Here is a 25051-nt window from a genome sequence, read left to right on the forward strand (position 1 = left end):
GAGGCAAATATTCGCTGAGTTTCGGTTCATCATTGTGAAGCACTCCTGCTCAAGACAAAGACGACAGAAAGCACATCCTGTTTGTTTTCGTTAATTATTTTACAAAAGCACAGGTTTTTGTTGATATTGTTTGTGAGTGCACACAAATAAAAGTAGACCCTTTGCAATTCCGAATGATGTATTACTCTTACCTTTCAGTCATGTTGATTTGAGAAGGCTAAATTGAGCAAACATATGCTCAACTCAGTCCGCCGCTGGCCGCTTGGTCGTTACTTTAAAAAAAAAAAAACTTAAATTTTTTTCCAAACATATTTCTAAATTAACTTGATAAAGAAACGTTAATGTGGGCAGCCACGCCATCATTTTCAAAAGTCTACGTTTTGGTCCGTTTAAGCTGGGGACACGACTAGCTGAAACATTCTGGGTGCTTTCACACCTGTAGACCGATTGCTTTGTTCCGAAACAGGGATTAAAATTATTAATGTTGCTTTTTATTCTTGGTGCGGTTCGCTTTCACATGGCAAACGAAAAAGAGAAAAGACATGGGCTCGGGTCAGACTCAGGCCAAGAATATTCTGATAAGCTGTCGGAAGGGCCGGGCCCCTGCAGGGCTCTATTCATTCCCTCGTTTCAATTAAAGGTTCCCCCTCGGCTCGGCGGGCCCACAATACGTCCGGGCCCATATGCACCTGCATACCCTGCATACAAGACGCTACGCCCCTGATACATACTATATATACAGTATATATACTCTGATCATCTTCACTGTATGTATTAATGTATGACATAAAACACGCTGCCTCTTTTTGTTAAATGTCAGTTTTAATTAACAATAATAGCCATTAAACATATATAAGTAGGAAATATAATATAGTAGGAAATAAAGACAAAAGCAAACAATTCAGGCAAACGTATGCTACATCAGCTCTGCACGACGGTAAAGATAAATATAAAGTCATGAAACTTTGTGCTCAGCCAAAACGATATGACCAGGAACAAATAATAGATTCATGATGAGACAAATATAAGAGGCTTATGTAATAGGAAATAAAGACAAAAGCAAACAATTCAGTCAAACGTATGCTACATCAGCGCTGTACGCTAAGATAAATATATAAAGTTATGAAACTAAACTTTGTGCTCAGTTAAAAAGATATGACCAGAAACAAATAATAGATTCATGAGACCAAAGATTGCCTGTTAGATTTACCCAAAACAAATTATATATTATGTTTAACCACTACAGAATCATCCAAGCTAGCGGCAAATGGCAGAAAGACTAGCCAAGGTAAGGCTGCTCTTGGCGGAAAACATGAGCACTGAGCGCCCGGTGATCGCCTGGAGCTCACATCTCCGAAATCAGCGAAACAAATTTTCAAATAGGCACCATCTTTATAAATAAACCGCAGATTTGAGTTTTAAACAACTACATTCAGGCCAGGTGTGAAAGCACCCTAGACTGACCTCAACACACTTAAAGACTGTTTCCATCGACTGGAGCAGATTCTAGTCTTTGACAGTCGGAGAGGAGCACAAACCTAATGACTGAGTAAGTCCACTACACAACACACAATGACTGGCGCGTCACGATTGGACAAATTCCAAAAATAAAAGAACAAAAAAATAATTATTGATAGTATCTTTAAAATGAGAGAAATTGCTGACATAATTTATGCTTTTTTACTTTATTCGACTGCAGAAAAAAACGAATAATCTAAAACCATTTAACTTGCAATGCTAACTTATGAAATAAAATTGACAAGAAATAAATCACAAGAAGATGTGTAATCAATAAAAGTATTTGACAAAATTACAAAATGAACCTTTAATGACGTTTGACAATGAACGCATAGCCTACAATACAATCGCTGGCGTCAGTCGCAAATATTAAACATGTTTAATATAAAATCGTTGTGAAAACGACTGGAAACGACTGGTTCTTGAATTTTTAGATGATAATCTTTAGGCACCACACACTATGCGATTTTTTCTGCCGACTGCAAATAGCGACTGAGCCCAACTGGAACAGACCCGCTCATTGGTCAAAGTTCCACGGTTTATTTTCCGGATTCCACTTCACACATGTCATCCATCAGGATGGAACGATAGCAGCTTTGCGGGCTTATTGTTGGGGTTTTTTTGTAGCTGTCGTTATAATCATTTATCATTTTGAGCAGGAGTCCAGGATTGATTGGGAAAACATTTTTAAAATGCACCTACAAAGAAGAGCAATAAGACGGCATTATAAAATAAAGTGCGCTTTGAAAATTATGCGGGTTTTCTCCTCCGCCATTAACGCTCGCTTGTTGGTGCGAAATGCATTGTGGGATAATGTATGCTACCGTTTGCTTGCTCACAGAGGTGTGTATGTGTATCTATGACGGCTTTTTAGTGCCATGCTAAAAAATAAAAAAAATCTAAGATTACGAGTTTAAAGTCGTAATATTTCGAGAATAAAGTAGAAATTATGAGAATAAAGTCGAAATATTTCTACTTTATTCTCGAAATATTACGACTTTAAACTCGTAATCTTAGATTTTTTTTATTTTTTAGCATGGCACTAAAAAGCCGTCATAGATACACATACACACCTCTGTGAGCAAGCAAACGGTAGCATACATTATCCCACAATGCATTTCGCACCAACAAGCGAGCGTTAATGGCGGAGGAGAAAACCCGCATAATTTTCAAAATATTACTGTTATTGTGTCATGAAATGTAGTTCTAAGAGGATTTCAGGCGAGAATGTAGTTGTTTAAAACTCACAGAGGTGTGTATGTGTATCTATGACGGCTTTTTAGTGCCATGCTAAAAAATAAAAAAAATCTAAGATTACGAGTTTAAAGTCGTAATATTTCGAGAATAAAGTAGAAATTATGAGAATAAAGTCGAAATATTTCTACTTTATTCTCGAAATATTACGACTTTAAACTCGTAATCTTAGATTTTTTTTATTTTTTAGCATGGCACAGAATAAAGTCGAAATTATGAGAATAAAGTCAAAATATTTCGAGAATAAAGTTGAAATTACAAGAATAAAGTCATAGCAGTACGAGAATAAAGTCGAAATTAAGAGAATAAAGTCGAAATTACGAGAATAAAGTCGTAGCAATACGATAATAAAATTGAAATTATGAGAATAAAGTCGAAATATTTCTAGAATAAAGTCGTAGCAGTACGAGAATAATCTTATATTATTATATATATATATATATATACACACACACACACCTAGACTGACCTCAACACACTTAAAGACTGTTTCCATCGACTGGAGCAGATTCTAGTCTTTGACAGTCGGAGAGGAGCACAAACCTAATGACTGAGTAAGTCCACTACACAACACACAATGACTGGCGCGTCACGATTGGACAAATTCCAAAAATAAAAGAACAAAAAAATAATTATTGATAGTATCTTTAAAATGAGAGAAATTGCTGACATAATTTATGCTTTTTTACTTTATTCGACTGCAGAAAAAAACGAATAATCTAAAACCATTTAACTTGCAATGCTAACTTATGAAATAAAATTGACAAGAAATAAATCACAAGAAGATGTGTAATCAATAAAAGTATTTGACAAAATTACAAAATGAACCTTTAATGACGTTTGACAATGAACGCATAGCCTACAATACAATCGCTGGCATCAGTCGCAAATATTAAACATGTTTAATATAAAATCGTTGTGAAAACGATTGGAAACGACTGGTTCTTGAATTTTTAGATGATAATCTTTAGGCACCACACACTATGCGATTTTTTCTGCCGACTGCAAATAGCGACTGAGCCCAACTGGAACAGACCCGGCGCGATACGTCGTCAAGACCAAATTCCATTCATAATCGGCATGACAGTCATGTAGTGTGTTCTTGGCTTTACACTGAAATGCAACCGCAGAGTTTTCAAACTAAAATGGGGTCTGCAGCGTTTTCGAAAGTCTCCGTTTTCGAGGGTAAAAATTTAAAACGAAAACGCACTAGTGTAAATGTAGCCTAATGTAACAACGTTCGTAGATCAAAAAAAAAATAAAAAAAAAATAAAAAAATCTCCGTCGGTTCCCGGACACGCTGCTGCTTGGTCCTCAACCAGCTGAGAGGCTCTCACTCACTGTGCCATGCGATGGTACTGGACATCCTTTGGTGAACGGCTCAATGCTCCTCCGCCTCCTGGCGGACGGCGATGGCTCCTCCTGTTGAGACATGGATGTTTAATTCACAAGAAGACCAGTAACTTGTATTGAGAAAATTAATAAGGTCAATTTTAATTTCATGCTGACTTTAATTAACATAAATAATGCATCATAAAATGAATTTCTATTTGTAGTCAAGTACCAAATAAAGTACCCATAAACAATTATTTCAGTCAATAAAATCACTTTGGGGTCTAAGGGGGACTAAGTTTTGCACAACAGTGGCAGTGACCTGTACCAAGTGCCATGCTATTACACAAAAGTATTGCAGTTTTGAAAATCATTACTCGTATTGAGTTACTGCACTGAAAAGAAAGCTTCCTTAATTCCATGAGGACATTTCTGGAGCAAATTCCTAAATAAATAATTACCTATTAATAAACTGTTCTGCTATTTGTCTTTTTTTTTTTGGCAGTGGGATAAGCTCAGCTCCAGGCACCATTTCCCCTCCCAAGTCTTTCAAAGATCATCTCTTCCTCTCCTCTTCCACTGCGCCACGGAGACTAACAAGAAGCCCTTCCTCCTCCGCCGGCAATCTAAAAAGGTACATCAATATTTAGATGCATTGCCTGAGTGATTTATTTATTTTTTTGTTCCCAGATCGTATTTACTAGGGGTGTAACGATATTCAAATGGAACCGAAAAACTGCGATACACCATCCATGGTACACACCGCGGTACAGTCTTGGCCTACCACGCACCCTGCTGAGACACTTCAAATGCATACGGCCATGATGGTTTTGAATTGCTTGAATCACTTTTAAACGAAAGGTACCATTAAGGGCAACATATGCAGAACAAATCTGTCATATAGGCTACATAACATTATAATGAGAACATGACTGTAAAAGAATATGCCATGTTTCAGCACATTGTTATAGAAAGAATGGGTGCACAGGGTTATCTTCATGACTAGCACAGTCAAGTTCGCTTGTGCACCTACTCACAGCCTTTTGTGGAACTGTAAGTTGCAATATTTTGTCCCCCCGTTCCCTGCTCCTCCCCAAACATGGAGGATGGCAGCAGGCTCTGGCGAACGGCGCCCACTCCTCCACTCCCTCTCGGACGGCAGCCACCCCTCCTCGACCCAGGAGCACGGCAGCGAGCCCTCCGTCCCACCTTGTCTTCCATCGCTCCAGCACCACCACCTCGGGCAGCCACTGGCGGTCTCCGCTTCTTCCTGTTGCCCGATCTCCTCAACACCGCGATCCCCCTCAGCAGCAATGGTTCTCTGACAGCGTGTCCCTCCTTCCTCCCGGGTTTCGGCACCAATGTAACAATGTTCGTAGATCGGGGAAGAAGGAAGCGGGAACCGGCGAACATTAAAACATAAAACTTTAACAAATAAACAAACACAAAACGAAAGTTAAAGCGGCAACCCCTCACGGACGACTGCTGCATAAAACAACAACAACATAAAATGTAGGCCTGGTCCTCTCACTTCTTTCACTGTCATCGCTCCTCCTTTTTTCCATCTAGAGCTCCTCCGTGGGACTCGAGACCGGTGAGTGGCGCAGGTGGCGCAGATGGCGCTCATTATCATTTACTCCAAACACTTTTCCAACACAGCTGGTAAAAGTGACTCACAGCTGAGATCTGGCAGTAATCTGCTGGAAAACTAGGCTTTGCTTTTTTGGGAACAGCTTTGACTGTAGTCTCTTTCCATTGTTTTGGGAAAATGTTATGTTGGATGCATGTATTGAAGATATCACATAACACCGACTTCATGAAAAGCCTTTAGCACCCAAGGAGGAATGCAGTCAGGCCCAGCAGCCTTGGCTGCGTTCAGTTTACGGAATCTAGCCTTAACTTTTCCGATACTCAGAGGAGGTATACTACAATTTGACAACTTGCAGGTAACATCTTCCTCAGACACAGAAGTGTGGCTCACATAATTCCACACAGAAGCAAAGTGCATAGGCAGAATATCACAGTCATGTTGCACGATGTTTTGATCCTGAGACACCACTTCACTCTTATCTTCTTCCATCCCCGCTAATGTCTTCACAGACTTAAACCATTGTTTAGGCTTGGTGCGTCACAGTTCCTCCACCTCATGCTGGTAATATTGTTTCTTTGCATTCTTGACATTTTTTTTGGCGATGATTGATTTTAATTTCCTGTAAGAGGTTTTATTGCCAGAACAAAATGCACGCTGTCTATCTTTTATTAGATCTTTAATTTGTACAGTCATCCAAATCTTATCATTGCTTGTGATAGAGACTTTCTTTATCGGAACTGTTTTATCCAAGATAGACCTGATAGTGGAGGTAAAGGCACCAACCTTAGTCTCAGGGTCCGTAGCTTCATGAATGTGATAAAAATCAATAATATTCATGAGAAGGCCCAATTCTCATTCTCATTCATTCTCAAAAAATTGTCTCAGGGGTACATTTTCTACAAAAAAATATGCTTGATAGGCTTGGTGGGCCAATTTCCTGCATTTAGCAAATAGTCTGATGGTCAGAAGAGCCAACAGGAGGCAAATGCTCTGGTGACTGATACATGGAGGAAATATTGGTAAACATTGAGTCTAGTTGACTGGCCTTTCTTGTTGCTCCAGCCACAATTTGTTTCAGACCATGTCTGCAGCAGATGGTTTCAGACTTGTACTTATTTGCATTACCAAATATGACAATTGCAGCCTGCTGGTAGTTACATTCAATATATCCGAGGCAACTATCCAAATACTGTGTAATTAGTATATCAGGTTGGGCTGTTGCTGAAGAACGCTGTGGAAAATAGAGCACAGCAGGAATAATACAACTTAGCCCGAGTTATTATTCACTGCCACACTGTGCAGCTCATCACATCTGTGGCATAAAGAGCACACATTGGAAAGGAGAAAACCAGGCATAGATGGTATTGATTTGTGTTGGTTTATCTTTATACAAATTAAGTTCTTAGGATGGTAGCAACAGTCAGATACAAACGGTCTTTGCTCAGTCAGCTGTCTTTTAATATCCACTGCAGTTCCACAAGAAGTAGGGCGATTTCCAACAATTGTACCTATTGAACGAATATAATTTCTCCCAGCTTTTTTACCCCTTGGGCGAGGTCTGGGTCGTAGAATCCCATTTAGCTGCAGTATGTTCTTAACTTCAGAAGCCAAAGGAGGTGCACATCTTCTCAGACTTCTTAAATCATGGAAATCACTCAAATGTCCAGGTTGTGCCATTGTAAGGAAAAGAGGCAAACAATTACTTGAAAATTTCCTCAGCGATAGTTTCCTATCATCTACCCAGCTGTAGAAGAGTAGGTCTCATTACCAAGAATCCATCCAAAATGTCCCAGAAATACATTCATCCACATGTCCTGACCTCCAATTTAGCCATGTAATCATACAAATAAATGATCTATCCGTGCATTTCCAAACTATATTAACTTAAAATTGTTTAAAAAGCTAAAAAAGAAGCAGATTGCCAAGCAGCTCCACATTCATGCGTCGGCCCTTAAAAGCGCCACCTAGAGGTCATTTAACTCTGTCATTTTAAATCATGCCAATTTAAACATTCAAGCTATTTTAACCCATAAAGTACTCGCACACTCTCTGAGAGACGGTCTTCAATTTGCTCTCAGCCAAAGTGCGCACAGCCGCCTCTCAAACAGCTCGCGACTCTGAAGTGTCAGATTGAGTTACTACATATTTGATTTAAATAATTTCCTTATTGTTCAGCTATTTCATTTTATTTATCCATGGCACATGTATTTTTATATGTAGCCTAAGTAATGTTGTCCAAAGACTTGTTTGCATTATTTAGGCATTATTTTATTTTATTATAATTTTTTAAGGCAATAGATTTTTTGGTAACACTTTACAAAGCAACAATTTTTAAAGTCTAATTTGTTAATGCATTAATTAACATTAACTAACAAAGTGCAATTATTGTTATTATTATTTTTATTAAGTTAAAAGTGAATCTAGTGATCTTTAGCATAGCTGGTGCTATGCCATGAATCCTACCTCCACAGCAAACAGATCCGAACCGAACTGAACTGTGGCTCCAAAACGGTGATATGACCCGAACCGTGGCATTGGTATATCATTACACCCCTATTATTTACGTACCCAGACATTGTTAACCCTGCTTTATGCGCCCTGCACAGCTTCAGTCCCCGTTTAGCCAATTCCCTCAGCAACCTCTACGATGACAACAACTTCAATGATGATGACAGCAGCACACCTCCTTCCTCCTTTGCACCCTCCCCATCTCCTGCTCTAACTCCCAGCTTTGGGTACACCTCTGCTGACCCCCGACTTCCTCCCTCACATGTAAACTTCAATCAAGAGGCCAACACCAACCTCAACAGCCTTACTGGAGCTAATACCGTTAGCGCTAATCGCACAGTCAGGCCTATGAACAGAACCGGCTATAGTCTGTTCTCCGGTGGTCGGCCAAACCCTCATAGAGGTCCGTTACGTGGTGGACTAAGCGGATTTCCAGGGCGCTACCTCAGCAGATCCATTCCAGTGAGTGACCATCTGGCCATCTTTGTTATCTCCGTGACCCTTGATTTTCACTCACTACTTCTGCTGTTTTACCAATTTTCCTTCACTTTGGGTTGTTCTTCTGGCCTCACTTATTGTTTCTGTACTATAGTATAATTGTGATCTTTATGTGAAATTTTGATAATCAAAGTGATTTCATAATTTAAAAGGAACAGTTCATGTAAAAATGAAAAGTGTCATCATTTTCCCACCTTCATGTTGTTCCAAACATGATTGTACTTTCTTCCATGGAACAAAAAAAGGTGATGTTAGACAGTTCACCATATTTAAATGTATGCAAATACAAATAAAATTTGAGCTGCATCAGAAGTACAGATTTATAGCAAATAACTATTAATTTTGGGATGTTCCTCACATGAGATGTAAGATTGAGTAAAGTTGCAGTCATTTACCGTTGTTTGGCAAATTTTGTGGCCGAAATCTAGTCATTACAATAAGAATCCATATAATTTGCGTTAGTGTAAAATATTTTTCAGATTTTCACATGTATTTGCCTGTACTGACCAACAAAAAGCTACTCGATTTGAACCTGACTTCAGTGTGAGCTGTGCTTTCTATGCTACACTATTGACAGCAGACTTTTTGCCTGGAAAATTTTGCCTAAATTTCGCAAATGTACGTTTACACGACATTGATGTATTAGATGTACTAGATCGACAACAACTTCAATGGCTATGACAACAGCACACCTCCTTCCTCGTTCGCACCCTCCCCATCTCCTGCTCTAATTCCCGCATTAGAATGATGTACTGATGTAATAGATCAATGTAAAATTTTTCCTTTGTGTTTATAAGAACTTTTTCATATACACGACAACATTGTCAAAATGATCCCCATTCACACGGATCCATGAAAATAACTAAAAACACTGTATTATGCATGCCAGGCCAGTAGCTGGCAATGTTATTTTGAAAAAGAAAAACTGTGCCTGTGTACATACCTATAAAATGACATTTTCACAAATTTACATTTTTGTAGTTTACACAGGGACGATAACAGTATGTTTTCAAAAACTTGCACTTTGAAACCTCTTTGAGTTTTCAGGCCCCCAAAACGCTGTTGTTGTGTAAATGAACGGCCAAAACTTATAAAGTGTTTTCCATTTTTAGTTGAAAACTGTCTTGTGTAAATGCCCCTTATAGTGAACTATAACTTGAGTCTTAAAGGGATAGTTCACCCAAAAATGAAAATTTGATGTTTATCTGCTTACCCCCAGGGCATCCAAGATGTAGGTGACTTTGTTTCTTCAGTAGAACACATATGATGATTTTTAACTCCAACCGTTGCAGTCTATCAGTCGTATAATGCATGGCAATGGTAACAAAATCTATGAGAGTAAAAAAAACATGCACAGACAAATCCAAATGAAACCCTGCGGCTCGTGACGACACATTGATGTCCTAAGACACAAAACAATCGGTTTGTGCGAGAACCCGAACAGTATTTATATCATTTTTACCTCTAATACACCACTATGTTCAACTTCCTTGAGTGTGCGCACGGCATCCGATGCGTGAGGTGTGTACGCGCTCTGGCGTAGTTTACGGTGTCTTAGGACATCAATGTGTCGTCACGAGCCGCAGGGTTTAATTTGGATTTGTCTGTGCATGTTTTTTTTACTCTCATAGATTTTGTTACCATTGCCATGCATTATACGACTGACAGACTGCAACGGTTAAAGTTAAAAATCATCATATGTGTTCTACTGAAGAAACAAAGTCACCTACATCTTGGATGCCCTGTGGGTAAGCAGATAAACATCAAATTTTCATTTTTGGGTGAACTATCCCTTTAAGTTGAATGTCTTACTATTATGTACCTGTAATACACTATAAAAGCCCAAATCAAGCATGCTATTAATGGGAATTAATATTTTCCTTATTTTCTGCATTTTCCTGTGTTTGGAAGTTGATCATTCTACCCATTAAGGCTGGAATACACTCTAAAACTTTTGCCAAGATTTTTGCCCCGCTTTACAGTCTGGACGAGTTGATGCTAGTTTCCAAAAGTCAGAAAACTGTCTGCAGATTTTGGGCAGTTGGAGTTCACAAATTTTACAGAAAACTTACGTAGCGTAATTTGTATTCCAATTACGTTGAAATTTGTATGCCAAATTTTAAAACGCATATTGTTTTCATTTGTCATGCATCTCCTAGTAATGAGGAATGACTTGAAAGTCTTTTAGTGTGTGTGATCCTCAGTTGTTTAGTGAATGATGCCCAGTGTTTCTCTGTAAACATTATTAAGTCTGCAAATGTATGATGCATAGGCCTGCTTTCACTGACAGTGCTTAGATTAAGCCAGGATTAGGCTTTAGTTAAATTAGGACATTTAAGAGTTTTTTTTTTTAATATTCTTTGAAAAAACATTACTGGTGTGCATCTTAATACAAATCAATGGCACTGACATATTTTAAGATATGAGTACAAGTTGCTTTCAGTTAAAACAGCTCAAACATGCATTTTAGAACTAGGCTTAAGCCTTGTCTGTGAAACCAGGCACTAATTTGTTAAAATCAGTTCAAGTTTTAAAAGCTGTTTAGTGTATTCCACCCTTTAGTATAATTTGCACACATCCTTTCATATCAATGTATTAATTTCATTCTCTCTTTCTCTCCACAGTCCCTTCAGTCTGAATATGCTCAGTACTAAGACTATGATTATACACTGATGGCAATCGTAGCTGACTTTTTGACCATGGACAGATCATTCCTTAATCTCTCCTAAACAAAATTATAAAATGTGAAAAAAAAAGAAAAAAAAAACACACTCTTGGCTTAAAGTATTTATAATATATTTATAGTGTTTTAATTGAGAAAATAAGTTCTATGATGTATTATTCACAAATGTATTTAGTAATTCATTTTTTTTTTTCAACATCCAAAATGGAATGTATCTGCTGGCATTTGTTTGATTAATTTTACATGAAGCAGTTTTGTTTTTGTTTTTTGAAAGTCACAATTCTAACAGATGCAGCTGTGCATCTGTGGATGAGTGTGTGACAGTATGGGTGTGTTTGAAAGAAATATGCATGTATGTATGATCACATGATGCTGATTCAATTATGTTTAGTAATATGATTGTACAGAAATCATGATTTGTAAAACATTTTGTACAGATAGTTGTAATTTTAACTGGAATATACTTTAGGTGGAATATACAGTACTTTAGATGCATTCACAGATCTGATCATTTTTAAAGACTGACATGGTGATTTGTGCTGTACAAAAAGACAAAAAGATACACTCAAAACAGTAAATCAATGCAAAATATTCAAGAACCATTTAATTATGTGCACAATTTGGAGGATATGAGGAAAATGTGAGGAGGTGTGGCTTGTTGATAAGTGAGTCTGATAAGTGAGTCAAATGGATAATGTTTGTTTGGAGAAACCGAAAGTAAAAAGGAAAAGGCGGGATGGTTGATCAGTATCTTGGTCAGAAAAGAGCCGTGGTGGGAATATCCATCACCATTATCGTGCTATTTCTGAATTTGCATGCTGAATAAGTGAAACACAACAAAAGCAAAATGCGTGGAGTGAAATGCATCACTTTTGTGCTGTGGATTGATATTCTCAATGTAATAACAGGTAAGAAGACCTCACACAGATTTGTTTATTCAATTTTAACCTTCCACATTTCATTATTTTGACAGTACACATTTTTTCCACAGGAGAAAACAATTCAAAACTGGTATTAACTCCGTTACATCCAGTGATTCATGTTGGTGAGGATTTGGAGATGACCTGTCAAGTGTTTGATTGTCCGGTTAATGTGACCTTCATGTGGACATCAGCAATGGACAGATTTCTTGCAGCAGAATTAAAAAATGAGCATACTGTTTCCTATCTGCTGATCAGGAGCATCTCTGTTATACACAGTGAAACTGTCATGTGCAAAACTACCTGTGATGGAAAAATCCTACAGAAAATGACAAAGATAGAGGTGTTCTGTAAGTACAGTTTTTTCCCCATTTTCCCAATTCGACATAATTTTGAGTTAACCTACTCCTGTAGTGACTAGCTATGGAACCTAAATATTCCAATAATCTGTTTCTGTTACCTATATATATAAAACCTATTCCAGTTTTGCTAGTAATTATTTAAACTATTCTTAGAATTTTTCAGTTATTAGTAAATAATTGCAGCAGTCCTTACAACTAGCAGTTTTATTCTTGTACAAAACTATTTTACTTTTCTTTTGTGATGACATTAAAGGGATACTTCAAACAAAAATTAAGCTTCTCTCATCAAATACACACCCTCATGACGCCTCAGATATATACATATTTTTTTTTCTTTTTCTGTGGAACACAAACAGATTTTTACAAAAATAATCTATCTCTGTGAGTCCATAAGGGAAGAGATAAAATGCCGCACACAAGACAGACGCAAAACCAGGGGCGATTCTAGGATTTTCAAGGGGGTTTAGGTTGTGTATGATTAGGTTGTGTTTGTGGAACGATGTATGTTATAATACATTGTGTACACTCACTAAACAAAGAGTGACAGAGACAGTGACAGAGCAGAGCCAATTCATAAAAGAACAATATTTAAAAGCACACGTCCAGTTTTGTGTGAGTGAAGGAAATCCGCTTGGGAGTGGAGAGATTCGTCCTCACGCACATGGATCGCGTGGCTACACATGCCAGGATCCGCCACTGCCAGATGCAGTTAGAAATTTACTAAAAACAAGCCTATCGCAAGACATCTGGTAGGGGGGGCACCTGGGGTGGCCAGCCAAATTTCAGGGGGGGGCCGGTGCCACCCCTGGCCACCACGTAGACACGCCCCTGGAGGGGGGAACGCAGTGGATGGGGAACCGATTATTGCTCCCCCATGATTTTTTTGTAAACTGGATTTATGACAAAGAACTGCACAGATGCAGATATTATAACAGTCTATCGATAAACACACACCTCTGGCCACTTGAGTGACAGGTGGATTGCCGCTGCTGTCACCAGCGTCGAGCTTGGTGGGCGTGGTTTCAGCAACCTGCTCCCGCCTTTTTGCCCATTTTCGATTATCCGGGAGTGACGCACGGTGACGCGCTGCAAAGATGGCGACGGCCGGCTCTGCCCACTTTGGGCTTCAAAAAGGCTCATCGGAACTATACAGGTGACGTCACGGACACTACGTCCATGTTTTTATACAGTCTATGGGAGAAGCCAATCGAAGTCTGCCGCTGTTTTCATATGAAATTTAAAGGGGACTGAGGCGATCACGAATTCGTGTACAGTTTATGAAGCGAATCGCAAAATTTTAGGGGAACTGAGTAACCATATGGGCTATAGCCCCCTAAAATTGGCCTAGCGACGCCCATGCGCAAAACTGAGTTTTGAAAGCCATTTGAATTCTAGTAAATGCTAAATAATTGCAATGTTCGGGCAAACCACTATAGACTTGGTATCGCTATAGAGTTAGAAACTGTGAATGCGGTTTGCAGAAAGAGAATGGTGTGCGCCAAATGAGTCGCTGTAGAAATCGTGTACTTTAAAGGGGTCATATGATGCGATTTCAAGTTTTCCGTTCTCTTTGGAGTGTTACAAGCTCTTGGTGCATAAAGAAGATCTGTAAAGTTGCAAAGACTAAAGTCTCAAATCCAAAGAGATATTCTTTATAAAATTTAAGAGTTAACCACGCCTCTGTCTTGATATTTACTTTGAAAGATGAAGCTCGCTTTTATGGTAAGGTGCGTTACATTTCCGACGCGTGCTTGTGGTGTTCAGCCAATCACAATGCACTGGGTCAGCTGGTCAATCAGAGCAGACTGCGCTTGTCAAAGGAGGGGGCTTTGTTGAAAACGACGTGTTTGAGAGAGGCGGGGCATAGAGGACCTACAATAATGTACAGTATTTGAAAAATAATGTGTTTTTTGAACATTAAAGCATGTCAACATATTCTGTTACACCAAATACACAAAATAATGATCTTTAAAATAGCATCATATGACCCCTTTAATGGTTGCGGACGAAATAGCTCAATACGAGAGCCAATGCAAATGGCATGTGAAATGAAATGTCTTCATGCTTTAAAGAAGAGTGGCTTGATTAATATTTAGCTTACAGATCTCAGTTTAAATGCTTCAGTTTGTTTTCTATTCTATTCTGTTCTATACTATTCTCTCAGATTCAGTTTGTTATTATGTGATATATTATAAACCTAATAGGCCTTAATAATTAACCTCAAGCAAGGAATTAATGAGCAATATCTGCTTATGTTTTCATATATTATATTTTATAAAGAATTGAACTGTTCTGCATGAGATTATTTTTTTTTTGTTTGTTTTTTTTAGATTTTAATATAATTCCTTGGTTAACAGCACTGTAAAAAAAAAAAAAAAAAAAAACTCAGTTAACCTAAAATGTGCATAATTTAGTTACATCAAGGGTCAACTCAAATATAAATAGCACATTAAAGTTAAAAGTTACACTTTTTTTTATTACACAATTTTTACACAGACATTTTTTTTGTGTGCACTGTACAGGTGTGGTATAATTTTATTTTTTTTTGCTCAGGTGGTAGAAACGTCCGCCCAATAGAGAACAGTTTTGCTCAGCAAGAAAAAAAATTAGAGGGAACACTGGTGGTTGGGTCCCTCAAAGTCGACTCTTAAATAAAATTAAAACAGATGTGAAATGCAAACAAAAAGTGACAGTCCTCAACATGCTTACATCATGTTTCACAACATGCTATTTGTTAAGTAATGGTCGGAAATTATGGTAAAAATTTTTAAATATTAGTATTTTTCTCTTACACCTACCATTTTACTTCAGAAGACATGGATTCATCAACTAGGGTAGTATGGATTACAGTTACTTTTCGTGGTCGTGTTTACCGTTTTGCATGCATGGTTTTTGAAGAGTCAACTTTGAGGGGCCCATCCACTTGCATTATGGACTTACAGAGATTTATTTATTTTTTTTTGTGTTCACCTGAAGAAAGTAGTCATATCCATCTGGGATGGCATAAGGGTAAGTATAAATGATGAGAGAATTTTCATTTATGCATTTTTTTTGTAACCATTTAAAGCTGATTGTCTTAGTAGTGATAAAAATGTTATTAGTAGCAATTGGAATCAATTAGACTATGCAGTAGAAAATTAACAGTAACCGTGTGTTTCTATGGTTATTATATTTAGTTATTTTTATATTATTATTTTTTAGGTTTAAAGCTATGATGATCTAAACAGAGAGTGAAAAAAGTTAACCATTTCAGTATTTATTGTGTAAATGATCTGGATGTTGTTATGATGAAGTGTGTTTTCTGCAGCATTTCCAGAAGATCCCGTACTGCCCAGAATAAAGAGTCTCATAGCAAACCAAGAACAGAAGCTCATCTGCACAGTCCACAACATTTACCCTTTGGAAAGGTTTCACATTGAGTGGCTTCGTGGAGATAAAACCCTCCATAAGGAAGAACTTGATTTACAAAATTCAGACCATGTTCAGAATTATACCTCTGTGTTCAATTACACACCTTCTGTCGATGATCTAGGCAAGAATATTAGTTGCAAGGCAACCCTGAATCTCAATGGTCTGGAGAGAACAACAACTGCTGAATGTAAGTCAATGTATGTCATTATTAAAGAAATATTCCAGGTTCAATACAAGTTAAAGGGATAGTTCACCCAAAAATTTAAAATACTATCATCATTTACTCATTCTCAAGTTGTTCCAAACCTGTATGAGTTTCTTTCTTTTGCTGAACACAGAAGATATTTTGAAGAATGTTAGTAATCAAAAATTTGCCATTAGCCACTGACTTCCATAGTATGGAAAAAAAAAATACTATGCAGTCAATGGCTACCATCAACTTGCGAGTTTGTAAATTATGACAGAATTTTCATTTTTAGGTTAACTATCCCTTTAAGCTGAAACAACAACATTTATGGCATAATGTTGCCACAAAATTAATAATAAAAAATATTTTTTGCTACAAAAATAATGACTTATGCCTCATTCATAAAAATAAAGATTACAGTGAGGAACTTACAATGGAAGTGAATTGGGCAAATTTTTGCCTAAGAAATATTAAGCTTTCAGCTTTTCTAAAAGCACTTTCACTAAGCCTTCTGTTAAAACTTGTTTATTGCAGCTGTAAAGTTGCTTTCATTTTTTTTACAGTGATTTTAGGCATTACATTGTCATAGCAGCTAAGTTTTAATATTGACTATAACTTTACACAGAAAAGTAAAAAATTTTCACACTTAAATAATATTAACACACATATTGTTTACGTCTTGTATTGTTGAAACAGTGAGTATTTTAATGCCCCGTACACTTCCACCTCAGTGTAACCCAGACTGATTAATTTTTAGAAATATATTTTTGTGGTAATCAACATTATGCCACAAGTACTGTTGACTGAGCTTAAATAGTATTGATCCCAGAATATTCCTTTAGCAAGTTATTACCAAGAATTAAATCACTTTTCATGTGTCATCGATGAAAACTCTATATTTCTCTCCCAGATGGTCCAGGGACTATGACAGTTTCCAGTAATAATACCTCTGTAAAGCTTGGCGAACATTTGGAGATAACATGTCATGCAGACGGAAACCCCAAGCCAAAAATATTTTGGTGGAAACTAGGGGAGACTGAGCCTGAACATCAGAGCCAGAATAACAAGCTCATAATAAGTAAAGCTTGCTGGTCTCAGGCAGGTTGGTATCGGTGTGGTGCAAGCAATAATGTGGGAAGCCAGCAAATGAGTGTAAAAGTCATTGTTACAGGTGGGTAAATTAACTCAGGATGAAATGAGCTGTCTTGTCTAATCATTTTAAACCTGGCCATGATCTTTAACCTTAATTTAAATGCAGGTCCTCCGAACATCCCCAAAATCCAGTTAAGCCATAGAGGAGAGCTGAAAGAAGGAGAGAACATAACCATATTCTGTTCTTCAGACGGTGGGCCAGCAGAACTGAAACTGTACAGACAGTCCCAGAGCGTTGCGACAGGAGATCCGAATGAATCAGCTGTGCTTTTAAACATCTCATCAATCCAAATAACAGATGCAGGGATTTACATATGTGAAGCAAAAAATGACTTTGGCATTGAGAGAAGCACAATGAACATTACAGTCAAAGGTGAGTTTATAACATTCTGAAGGAAATTTCATTGCATGGGAAGTCAGTTTGCATTTGTTTTATATTAGTATTATCTATACACTATTATAGTTTTATACACTATCATTATGAATTAGCTTTATTTTTGTATTTTCAGTTTTCATTTTATTTTTAGACATTTTTATTAGCGTTTGTTTTTATTTAAATATGACTATGCTGGTTTAATTTATTTTTATTTCAGCGTTACTTTTACATTTACATTTATTCATTTGGCATACGCTTTTATCCAAAGCGACTTACAGTTGAGAAATAGAAGTGATTTATCATAGCAATAAATATGAGAAGTTCACATTATACATGGTTTCAGTCAACGTTTAAAATAGTAAAATTTAGGACAGGAAGGGATAAAGGATAATAAGAGAATAGAAAAAGTGAAGGAATAGATTTTTTTTATGAGATGGCAGTTAGATGCTTATGGAAGGGATGAGTTTTCAGTTGTTTCTTGAAGATTGTGAGGGATTCGGCTGTCCGGATGGAGTTAGGTAGGTCATTCCACCAACAGGGTACAGTGAAAGAAAACATCCGAGAGTGATATTGTGCCTCTCTGCGATAGAACCACGAGCTGCCACTTGTATATCGACCGCAGGCTTCTGGAGGGGATGCAGACGCATAGGAGAGAGCGGAGGTAGGGTGCAGAGCCCGTGGCTGTTCTGCAAGCACCAATGTCTTGAACTTGATGCGAGCCACAACTGGAAGCCAGTGCAGAGAGATGAGAAGCGGTGTGACATGGGCTCACTGAAAACAAGACGTGCTCATTCTGAATCATTTGCAGAGGTCTGATTGCACATGTTGGAAGTCCAGCCAGAAGAGCATTGCAATAGTCCAGCCTAGAAATGACAAGGGCCTGGACGAGAAACTGTGTTGCATGCTCTGTTAGGAAGGGTCTGATCTTCCTGATGTTGTGTAGCGTGAACCTGCATGATCGTGCTGTTTTTGCAATATGATCTTTAAAGGTCAGCTGATCATCAAGGATCACCCCCAAATTTTTCTGCCTGATTACGATGGGATTATCATTGATGAGCCCAGTTGGATGGTAAACTTGTGCTGTACTGATGGGGTGGCTGGGTAGATGAGAAGCTCTGTCTTTGCCGGGGTGAGCTGCCGGTGATGTTCTTTCATCCATGCTGAGATGTCTGTCAGGCAGTCTGAGAACCGAGCAGGTACCATTGGATCATCTGGTTGAAATGAGAGGTAGAGCTGCGTGCCATCTGCATAGCAATGGTAGGAAAACCACGTGCCTGAATGATGGGTCCCAGTGATGGAGTGTATATACAGAAGAGGAGGGGTCCAATAATTGATCCCTGAGGAACCCCAGTGACCAGTTGATGTGATTTGGATACCTCTCCTCCCCTAGTCTTAGCCTCAGACGTCACGCCCACGGACCGTTGGCTGAACATCTGATGCATACGGCACACAAAAGTGGAAACACTTCAGGAGTTTCGAAGTCGTCATCGGATTGGTTGAATTATACAGGATTTCCGGGAGACGTGTGTGTCGCGTTCTTTAACGTTCCGCCTGGAAACAAAGATGCCGTGATGCCAAACCGACTCACGAAAGAAGAAAGCCGTCGTGTTTACAACTGTGACGACGAGCGCTTATCAGGATCAACTAAACGCTGGATATTCAAAATTATGTGAAATATTTAAAGTTCGCAGCATAGAATCTTTAAAATACATCCGAGAGTTTTACACACCGGTCTGTTATTGTGGCGACATTTCCACACCCCGAAACGTGATGCTGAACGAAACGAACTGTGATTGGTTGTTTGACATGTCGGTCAAACGGCCTCATGGTCGGGCCTTGGCCAATGAAAGCTGCCATGGATTCCAGACCTTCAGCCTGGATGAAGGTCTGGCTATGCAAGACTACTCCTCCCCAAGCCACCTTGAAGGACCTACCTGTGAGGTAAGACTCGAACCAGTGGAGTGCAGTCAGCTCTTGCACTCCGTAGCGCTTCAGTGACTGACAGCAAGGCAGTTTGAGTTGAATGGCCACTTTCAAAGCAGTGCGGTTACCCGAGCCTGCTTGAATGTGGTGGGAAAAATGTCTGTGAGAAGACATGTGTTGATGATGTATGTGATTGAAGGCATAAGTGCAGGGGAAATAGCTTGTAGGATATGAGAGGGGGTTGGGTCTAGACTAGAGGGCAAGTGGTAGGGTAGCTGGAGTTGATAAGTTTAGAGACTAATCTTTTGTAAGAGGAGAGAAGGAGGAGAGAAGTGTTTGCTGTGAGTATCTGGGTGAGTGGAGCTAAGAACTGACTGCTGATGGATGTGGCTTTGTTTGTGAAGTAAAATCGTCAGCAGTTAAAGAGGTGGTGGAAGGTGGCGGAGGGGGCCAAAGGAGAGTATTGACTGTTTTAAAGAGTTTGCATGTGTCTGATGCACTGTTGATTTTGTTATGGAAGAGGGTAGTATTGGTAGCGTGAACTTTGGTGAAAATAGTGAAGATAGCGGTAACTGATACCTGCTGAGATCAGCTGAATCTTTTGATTAGCATAATTTTCTCAGAGTTTAGTCCGATGCTCACAGAGGACATCGGTTAACCAGGGGTTGGAAGGAGTAGCATGTGCTGGGTTGGAGGAAATGGAACAGATATTGTCTAGGCAGCAAGTTATGCCTAGTTCACACTACAGGAGTTTAAGCCCGATTTAACTTGTGCAAGTTAACAAGCTCACCGACAGGTCGGGTTGTGATCGGGAAAATCAGCGGGTGATCAGCGCTCGACAATCTTTATGTGTGAACTCGTGTAGTGTGTGACCCCCTGTTGCAGATCATTTACGTAGTGTCGCGTAGTGTAAACACCACAACGACTTCAAGACAGACAGCAAGTCATGTAGTCTGAACAGCACAGCGATCTGCTGACATTTTAAATTGTGTAGTGTGAACTAGGCTTTAGGGTAGAAAATAGCATATCATATCAGTGGAAGTCAGCAACATCTGGCTTCTCAAGGTGGATGTTGAAGTCACCAAAAAGTACTAGAGGGCTGCCATCCTGAAAATGAAAGAGGAGTTGTTGGAAAAAGCAGCAGGAGTTGCTGTGTCTTCGGGTTTAATCCAGGGGTCTCATTTATAAATCTCTCTGTAGATTTCATCCTAAAAGTGTACGTATGCACAAAAGTTTTCAAGTTTATAAAATCATACGTATGCCAGAACCTGCGCAAAAATCCCTTTATAAATCCCAGATTGTGCGTATGTGCATCTCCACCCCGTCTCCTCCCCGAAATCACCATATATGGAGCTTACAACGCCTTATTTTACTATGCATAACAAGTTTATAAAATCATACGTATGCCAGAACCTGCGCAAAAATCCCTTTATAAATCCCAGATTGTGCGTATGTGCATCTCCACCCCGTCTCCTCCCCGAAATCACCATATATGGAGCTTACAACGCCTAGTTTTACTATGCATAACCTCATCTGCATATAATTTCAATGCATATATTACCATCCACGTGACACCATGTTTAACACCGTCAAAGTTACAAGACATTAAGGGAATATGAGATACGAATATGAGATTACTATAAATGCCATTTGTGCCATGCACAATTTTTTATTGCTAAATATCATCCAGTATCCTTGTTATGTTTTAGAATAAATATATCAAAATATCCATAAAAACAAAACTGTTTAAAATAGTTCTCAGATAAATATTTTAGAATAGAGTTCTATATCTCATTCTTTTCCAGTGGCCAAATAGTATTTCAATTATTTTAAACAATTCAAATCAAATTAAATGTATGCAGTTTTACTAAGGTAAACATATTTTAGCTATTTTTAGTGGAAACAGATAGGCCTATATTTATCGCAGTGTAAATAGAATTGTCTGTCTGGGCACGTCACTGACAAAATATTTTAAAAAGGAAACATGCAAATTACCAATTTCTTCAAGCTGTATCCTTCAAATACAGTGGTATTTTTCATAATGTTGTGGAGATGCCTTTAATTAGAGTGCGCTTTAATTCAGTTGTTACTAAGAATTCCAATTAGAGAGCTCTGCAATTAAACATCTTTAATGTGATGTTTACTTGTAAAAATTGAATTAGAGAGCTCTGTCATTGCATTTTTTTTTTTTACTAAGAATTGGATTAGAAAGCTCTCTAATTGGAATTCTTGCTAGTAAAAATGCAATTGTAGAGCAATTGTAATTAAAATGAATGGAAGTCAATAGAGGCATATGACTAGTAAAAATGAATTGTAGAGCTCTCTAATTATAATTGCTAGTAGTAAGAGTATTGCTCTCAAATGTACACGGTTAGACATTTCAAAGTGTTTTTACAGTAACTTACTGGCAACACTGTTGCCAGCAATTTACTGTAATTAAGATTTACAGTAGCAAACTGTACTGTTTTACAGTAAATTACTATAAAAATTAAAATTAATCAGTATACTACTGTAATTCATTCATTTTAATATAGATTTCATTTGATTTTTTTATTTTTTCATTAATTTTGTTTTTATCCTACATACTGTATGTAGTACTGCTGGCATTCAATTAAAACAGACACAATAATTGCAAAATATCAAATACTTTATTTAAAACATTGCATGTATAACACTTAAAAATAGTCTTCCAATGCTAGAACAGTTCAACTTCACCATTTCTCCTGTCTTAGGACATTTTGCAGTGCATTATGTTGTATTCTCTGGATTTATCCTCACAAAGAATCTTTAGGCAACAGAAACATAATGGGAAAAGAAATACATAGCCGTCTACAAAACCCAGGTACTGCTCCAAAACGTGGCCACCACCTTTGCTCACCATCCACTTTGTTAGTGACAGAAATGTGTTCCCTGAAAAACAAGAAGTAGAAATGACACACTTTTAAAAGGCAAACCCCATATAGAATACACAAACCTCTCAAAACCATAACTTAGTTGTTCTCTTACCCGAATTATCAGTCTCAGGGTGGTTGGCATGCTCATGTCTTTCTTGATGCTCCATTGTAGTTGCCTTTAAAACACAAATACAAAAAAAATGCATTAAAACTTAAATTCCATTAAAAACTATAACAAACTAATTCTAAAACTAAGGCAGCTAGCCATAGTTTAACCTAGCTAATGATTTTATTTTCTCAATAGGCTACTGTACTGGCCAACATTTAACTAACACCTGAACAAAATTTCACATTAGTTAACTTAATGTTAATGTAAGATAAGCATTGCTCGTTAAAAATAAATTTAATTCAGTACGTTAATTCAATATGCTGACAAAGTCGTTTGAAAGGACAGCGCAGTTTACCTTGGTAAAGTTTCCTCTATGTTAACGGGGTAAATGTTAACTGGTGAGCAAAAATCTGACAAAACACACACACACAGACATACATATATTTTTACCTTGCTTGCTGGTCTAATTCTCTCGTAAGGTGCATCGATACACATTGCAGATGTTCTCCAGAACTCTTCCACTCTCGCGGGTTCATCCCCGGGCAAAACCTGTGGCGCTGCCCTGTCGGTTCCGTGTCTTCCTCGGATGCGAGTGGCACAGCGCGACGCGACAAAAGACCATATAGAACCCATTATAATCAGCGATACTATCTACAATGGATGCGGACAGTAAACTGATGCCCCGGTATATTTCTGACGTACAGTAGTACTCCAAGCGCTCATGCTGTTTCTGACACGCAGGACAAATGTTTTTGCCAATCATTACAAGCGATGTAACACGTCCAGTATAGTCTGTCCCAAGCCTGTTGCGGCGTTGTAGACACGGTGCAGGGCAAATCTTGTCAATCCAAATGTAAGAAATGAGGAAAATAAAACAACCTCAATGGAATGGCGCCACAGAGGCCGTTACGGCAAATACAGTAGTATACAGCAATTAAAAAAAAAATACAGTAAGTCTCTGTATGTGGAGTTTGACGTCACATAAAATTCCCATGATGCAAAGGGTATTACAGTTACTTACTGTAAAGGGAATTTGCAGTATTATACTGGGTGATATACAGTAAATAACTGTAGAAATTACAGAAATGTCTAACAGTGTAATCGTTACTGGGAACATTTTACGTTAAAACAGCTTGCCATACTCCTTGAATTTGGTGTCTTGTGTGTTACTAGTAAGCTGTTACTACTGGTTTTGTACCCGGCTTACCTCAAGTAAGCGAGTTATGGGTTAATCAACAGAGTTCAGGGTATATGCCTTTGACGCTAAGTTAACCTTGCCTCCTGGAATACCCAAGTTAACTTTACCTCTAACCAGTTTTCCAGAAATGTGTTCAATTTCATTTATGAATATTGAAAAAAAAAACTTTTGATAAAGCAGCATTTCCATTCAGTGTGTTCAAGAGAACAAAATAGTCACTTCCAGAAAAAACAGTTGCAGAAAAAAAAAAAAAGAAAAAACTGGATTTTTTTTTTTTTTAGCAAATACATTATACATGAATATAAAAGAATAAAAATATCTACAACACCCTTTAGCTGTGGCTATATTGAAATTATAGCGCTAATCATAGCTTATTCAGCGAGTATGGAATATTCTAGTTGCAGTGATGTTTCTTGACTCTGATGATCCTTTATTCTTTTAATCCAGCACAACATGGCATCTCGAGAAATTCAGACCTGCCTGTCGCCATACTGCCGGCTGTGGGGTCAGTGTCGCTGTTGACCGCTGCTGGACTGCTGATCCGACACTGCAGAAGGAAAGCCAGGAGCGACTCCAGTACACTCGGCTAAACAGATGAAGAGCACATTAACTAAATGAAGTGTTTTTCTGCTGAAAGGAACATTCACCTGGACATTATCTATAAAAAGCTTACGGACAGGTGAATACAAAGCTGTGTTTTCTGTATTTATTTAGTAATTTTGTGACTAACAGTGTTATTTTATCAAATTAATATTTGATCGATCAAAATACATCATCTCAAAATGCAGTGTATAGTTACACTAAAAACATTTTTTTTTATGTTTTTGAAAGACGTCTCACAAAGTGCTCACATAGGCTGCATCTATTTGATTAAAAATATGGTAAAAACAGCAATAATGTTTTGGTAATAATGAGCAATAATGAATTGGTGCTCAAAAAACATTTCTTATTATTATTAACATTGTAAACAGTTTCCAAACTTTGGGGTATATATATATACAGTATATATACAGTGGGTACGGAAAGTATTCAGACCCCCTTCAATTTTTCACTCTTTGTTATATTGCAGCCATTTGCTAAAATCATTTGTTAATTTTTTTTCCTCATTAATGTACACACAGCACCCCATATTGAC

The 25051-nt window shown here is 38.0% G+C and overlaps 2 protein-coding genes across 2 annotated transcripts in view; both read left to right on the forward strand.

Annotated features, from left to right (window-relative positions):
• The window catches only part of LOC107701316 (dual specificity protein phosphatase CDC14A-like), a 34098-nt gene extending 22676 nt beyond the window's left edge, over window positions 1-11422 (forward strand). Inside the window, exons 13-15 of the mRNA XM_016503305.1 lie at window positions 4610-4738; window positions 8302-8665; window positions 11326-11422. Of these exons, the coding sequence (XP_016358791.1) occupies window positions 4610-4738; window positions 8302-8665; window positions 11326-11355 (523 nt within the window). The 3' untranslated portion in view covers window positions 11356-11422. The remainder of the gene's footprint in view (window positions 1-4609; window positions 4739-8301; window positions 8666-11325) is intronic.
• A 183-nt stretch (window positions 11423-11605) lies between these two features.
• LOC107701338 (vascular cell adhesion protein 1-like) lies at window positions 11606-24698 on the forward strand. The gene is made up of 6 exons (XM_016503329.1): window positions 11606-12292; window positions 12376-12654; window positions 15974-16264; window positions 17175-17435; window positions 17523-17789; window positions 24364-24698. The coding sequence occupies exons 1-6, from the start codon at window positions 12232-12234 to the stop codon at window positions 24504-24506; spliced, it is 1302 nt and encodes a 433-aa protein (XP_016358815.1). The 5' UTR covers window positions 11606-12231; the 3' UTR covers window positions 24507-24698.
• Window positions 24699-25051: the final 353 nt, after the last annotated feature.

This window comes from Sinocyclocheilus anshuiensis, unplaced genomic scaffold (genome assembly GCF_001515605.1).
Source record: "Sinocyclocheilus anshuiensis isolate Anshui unplaced genomic scaffold, SAMN03320099.WGS_v1.1 scaffold1726, whole genome shotgun sequence".
Classification (NCBI taxonomy): domain Eukaryota; kingdom Metazoa; phylum Chordata; class Actinopteri; order Cypriniformes; family Cyprinidae; genus Sinocyclocheilus; species Sinocyclocheilus anshuiensis.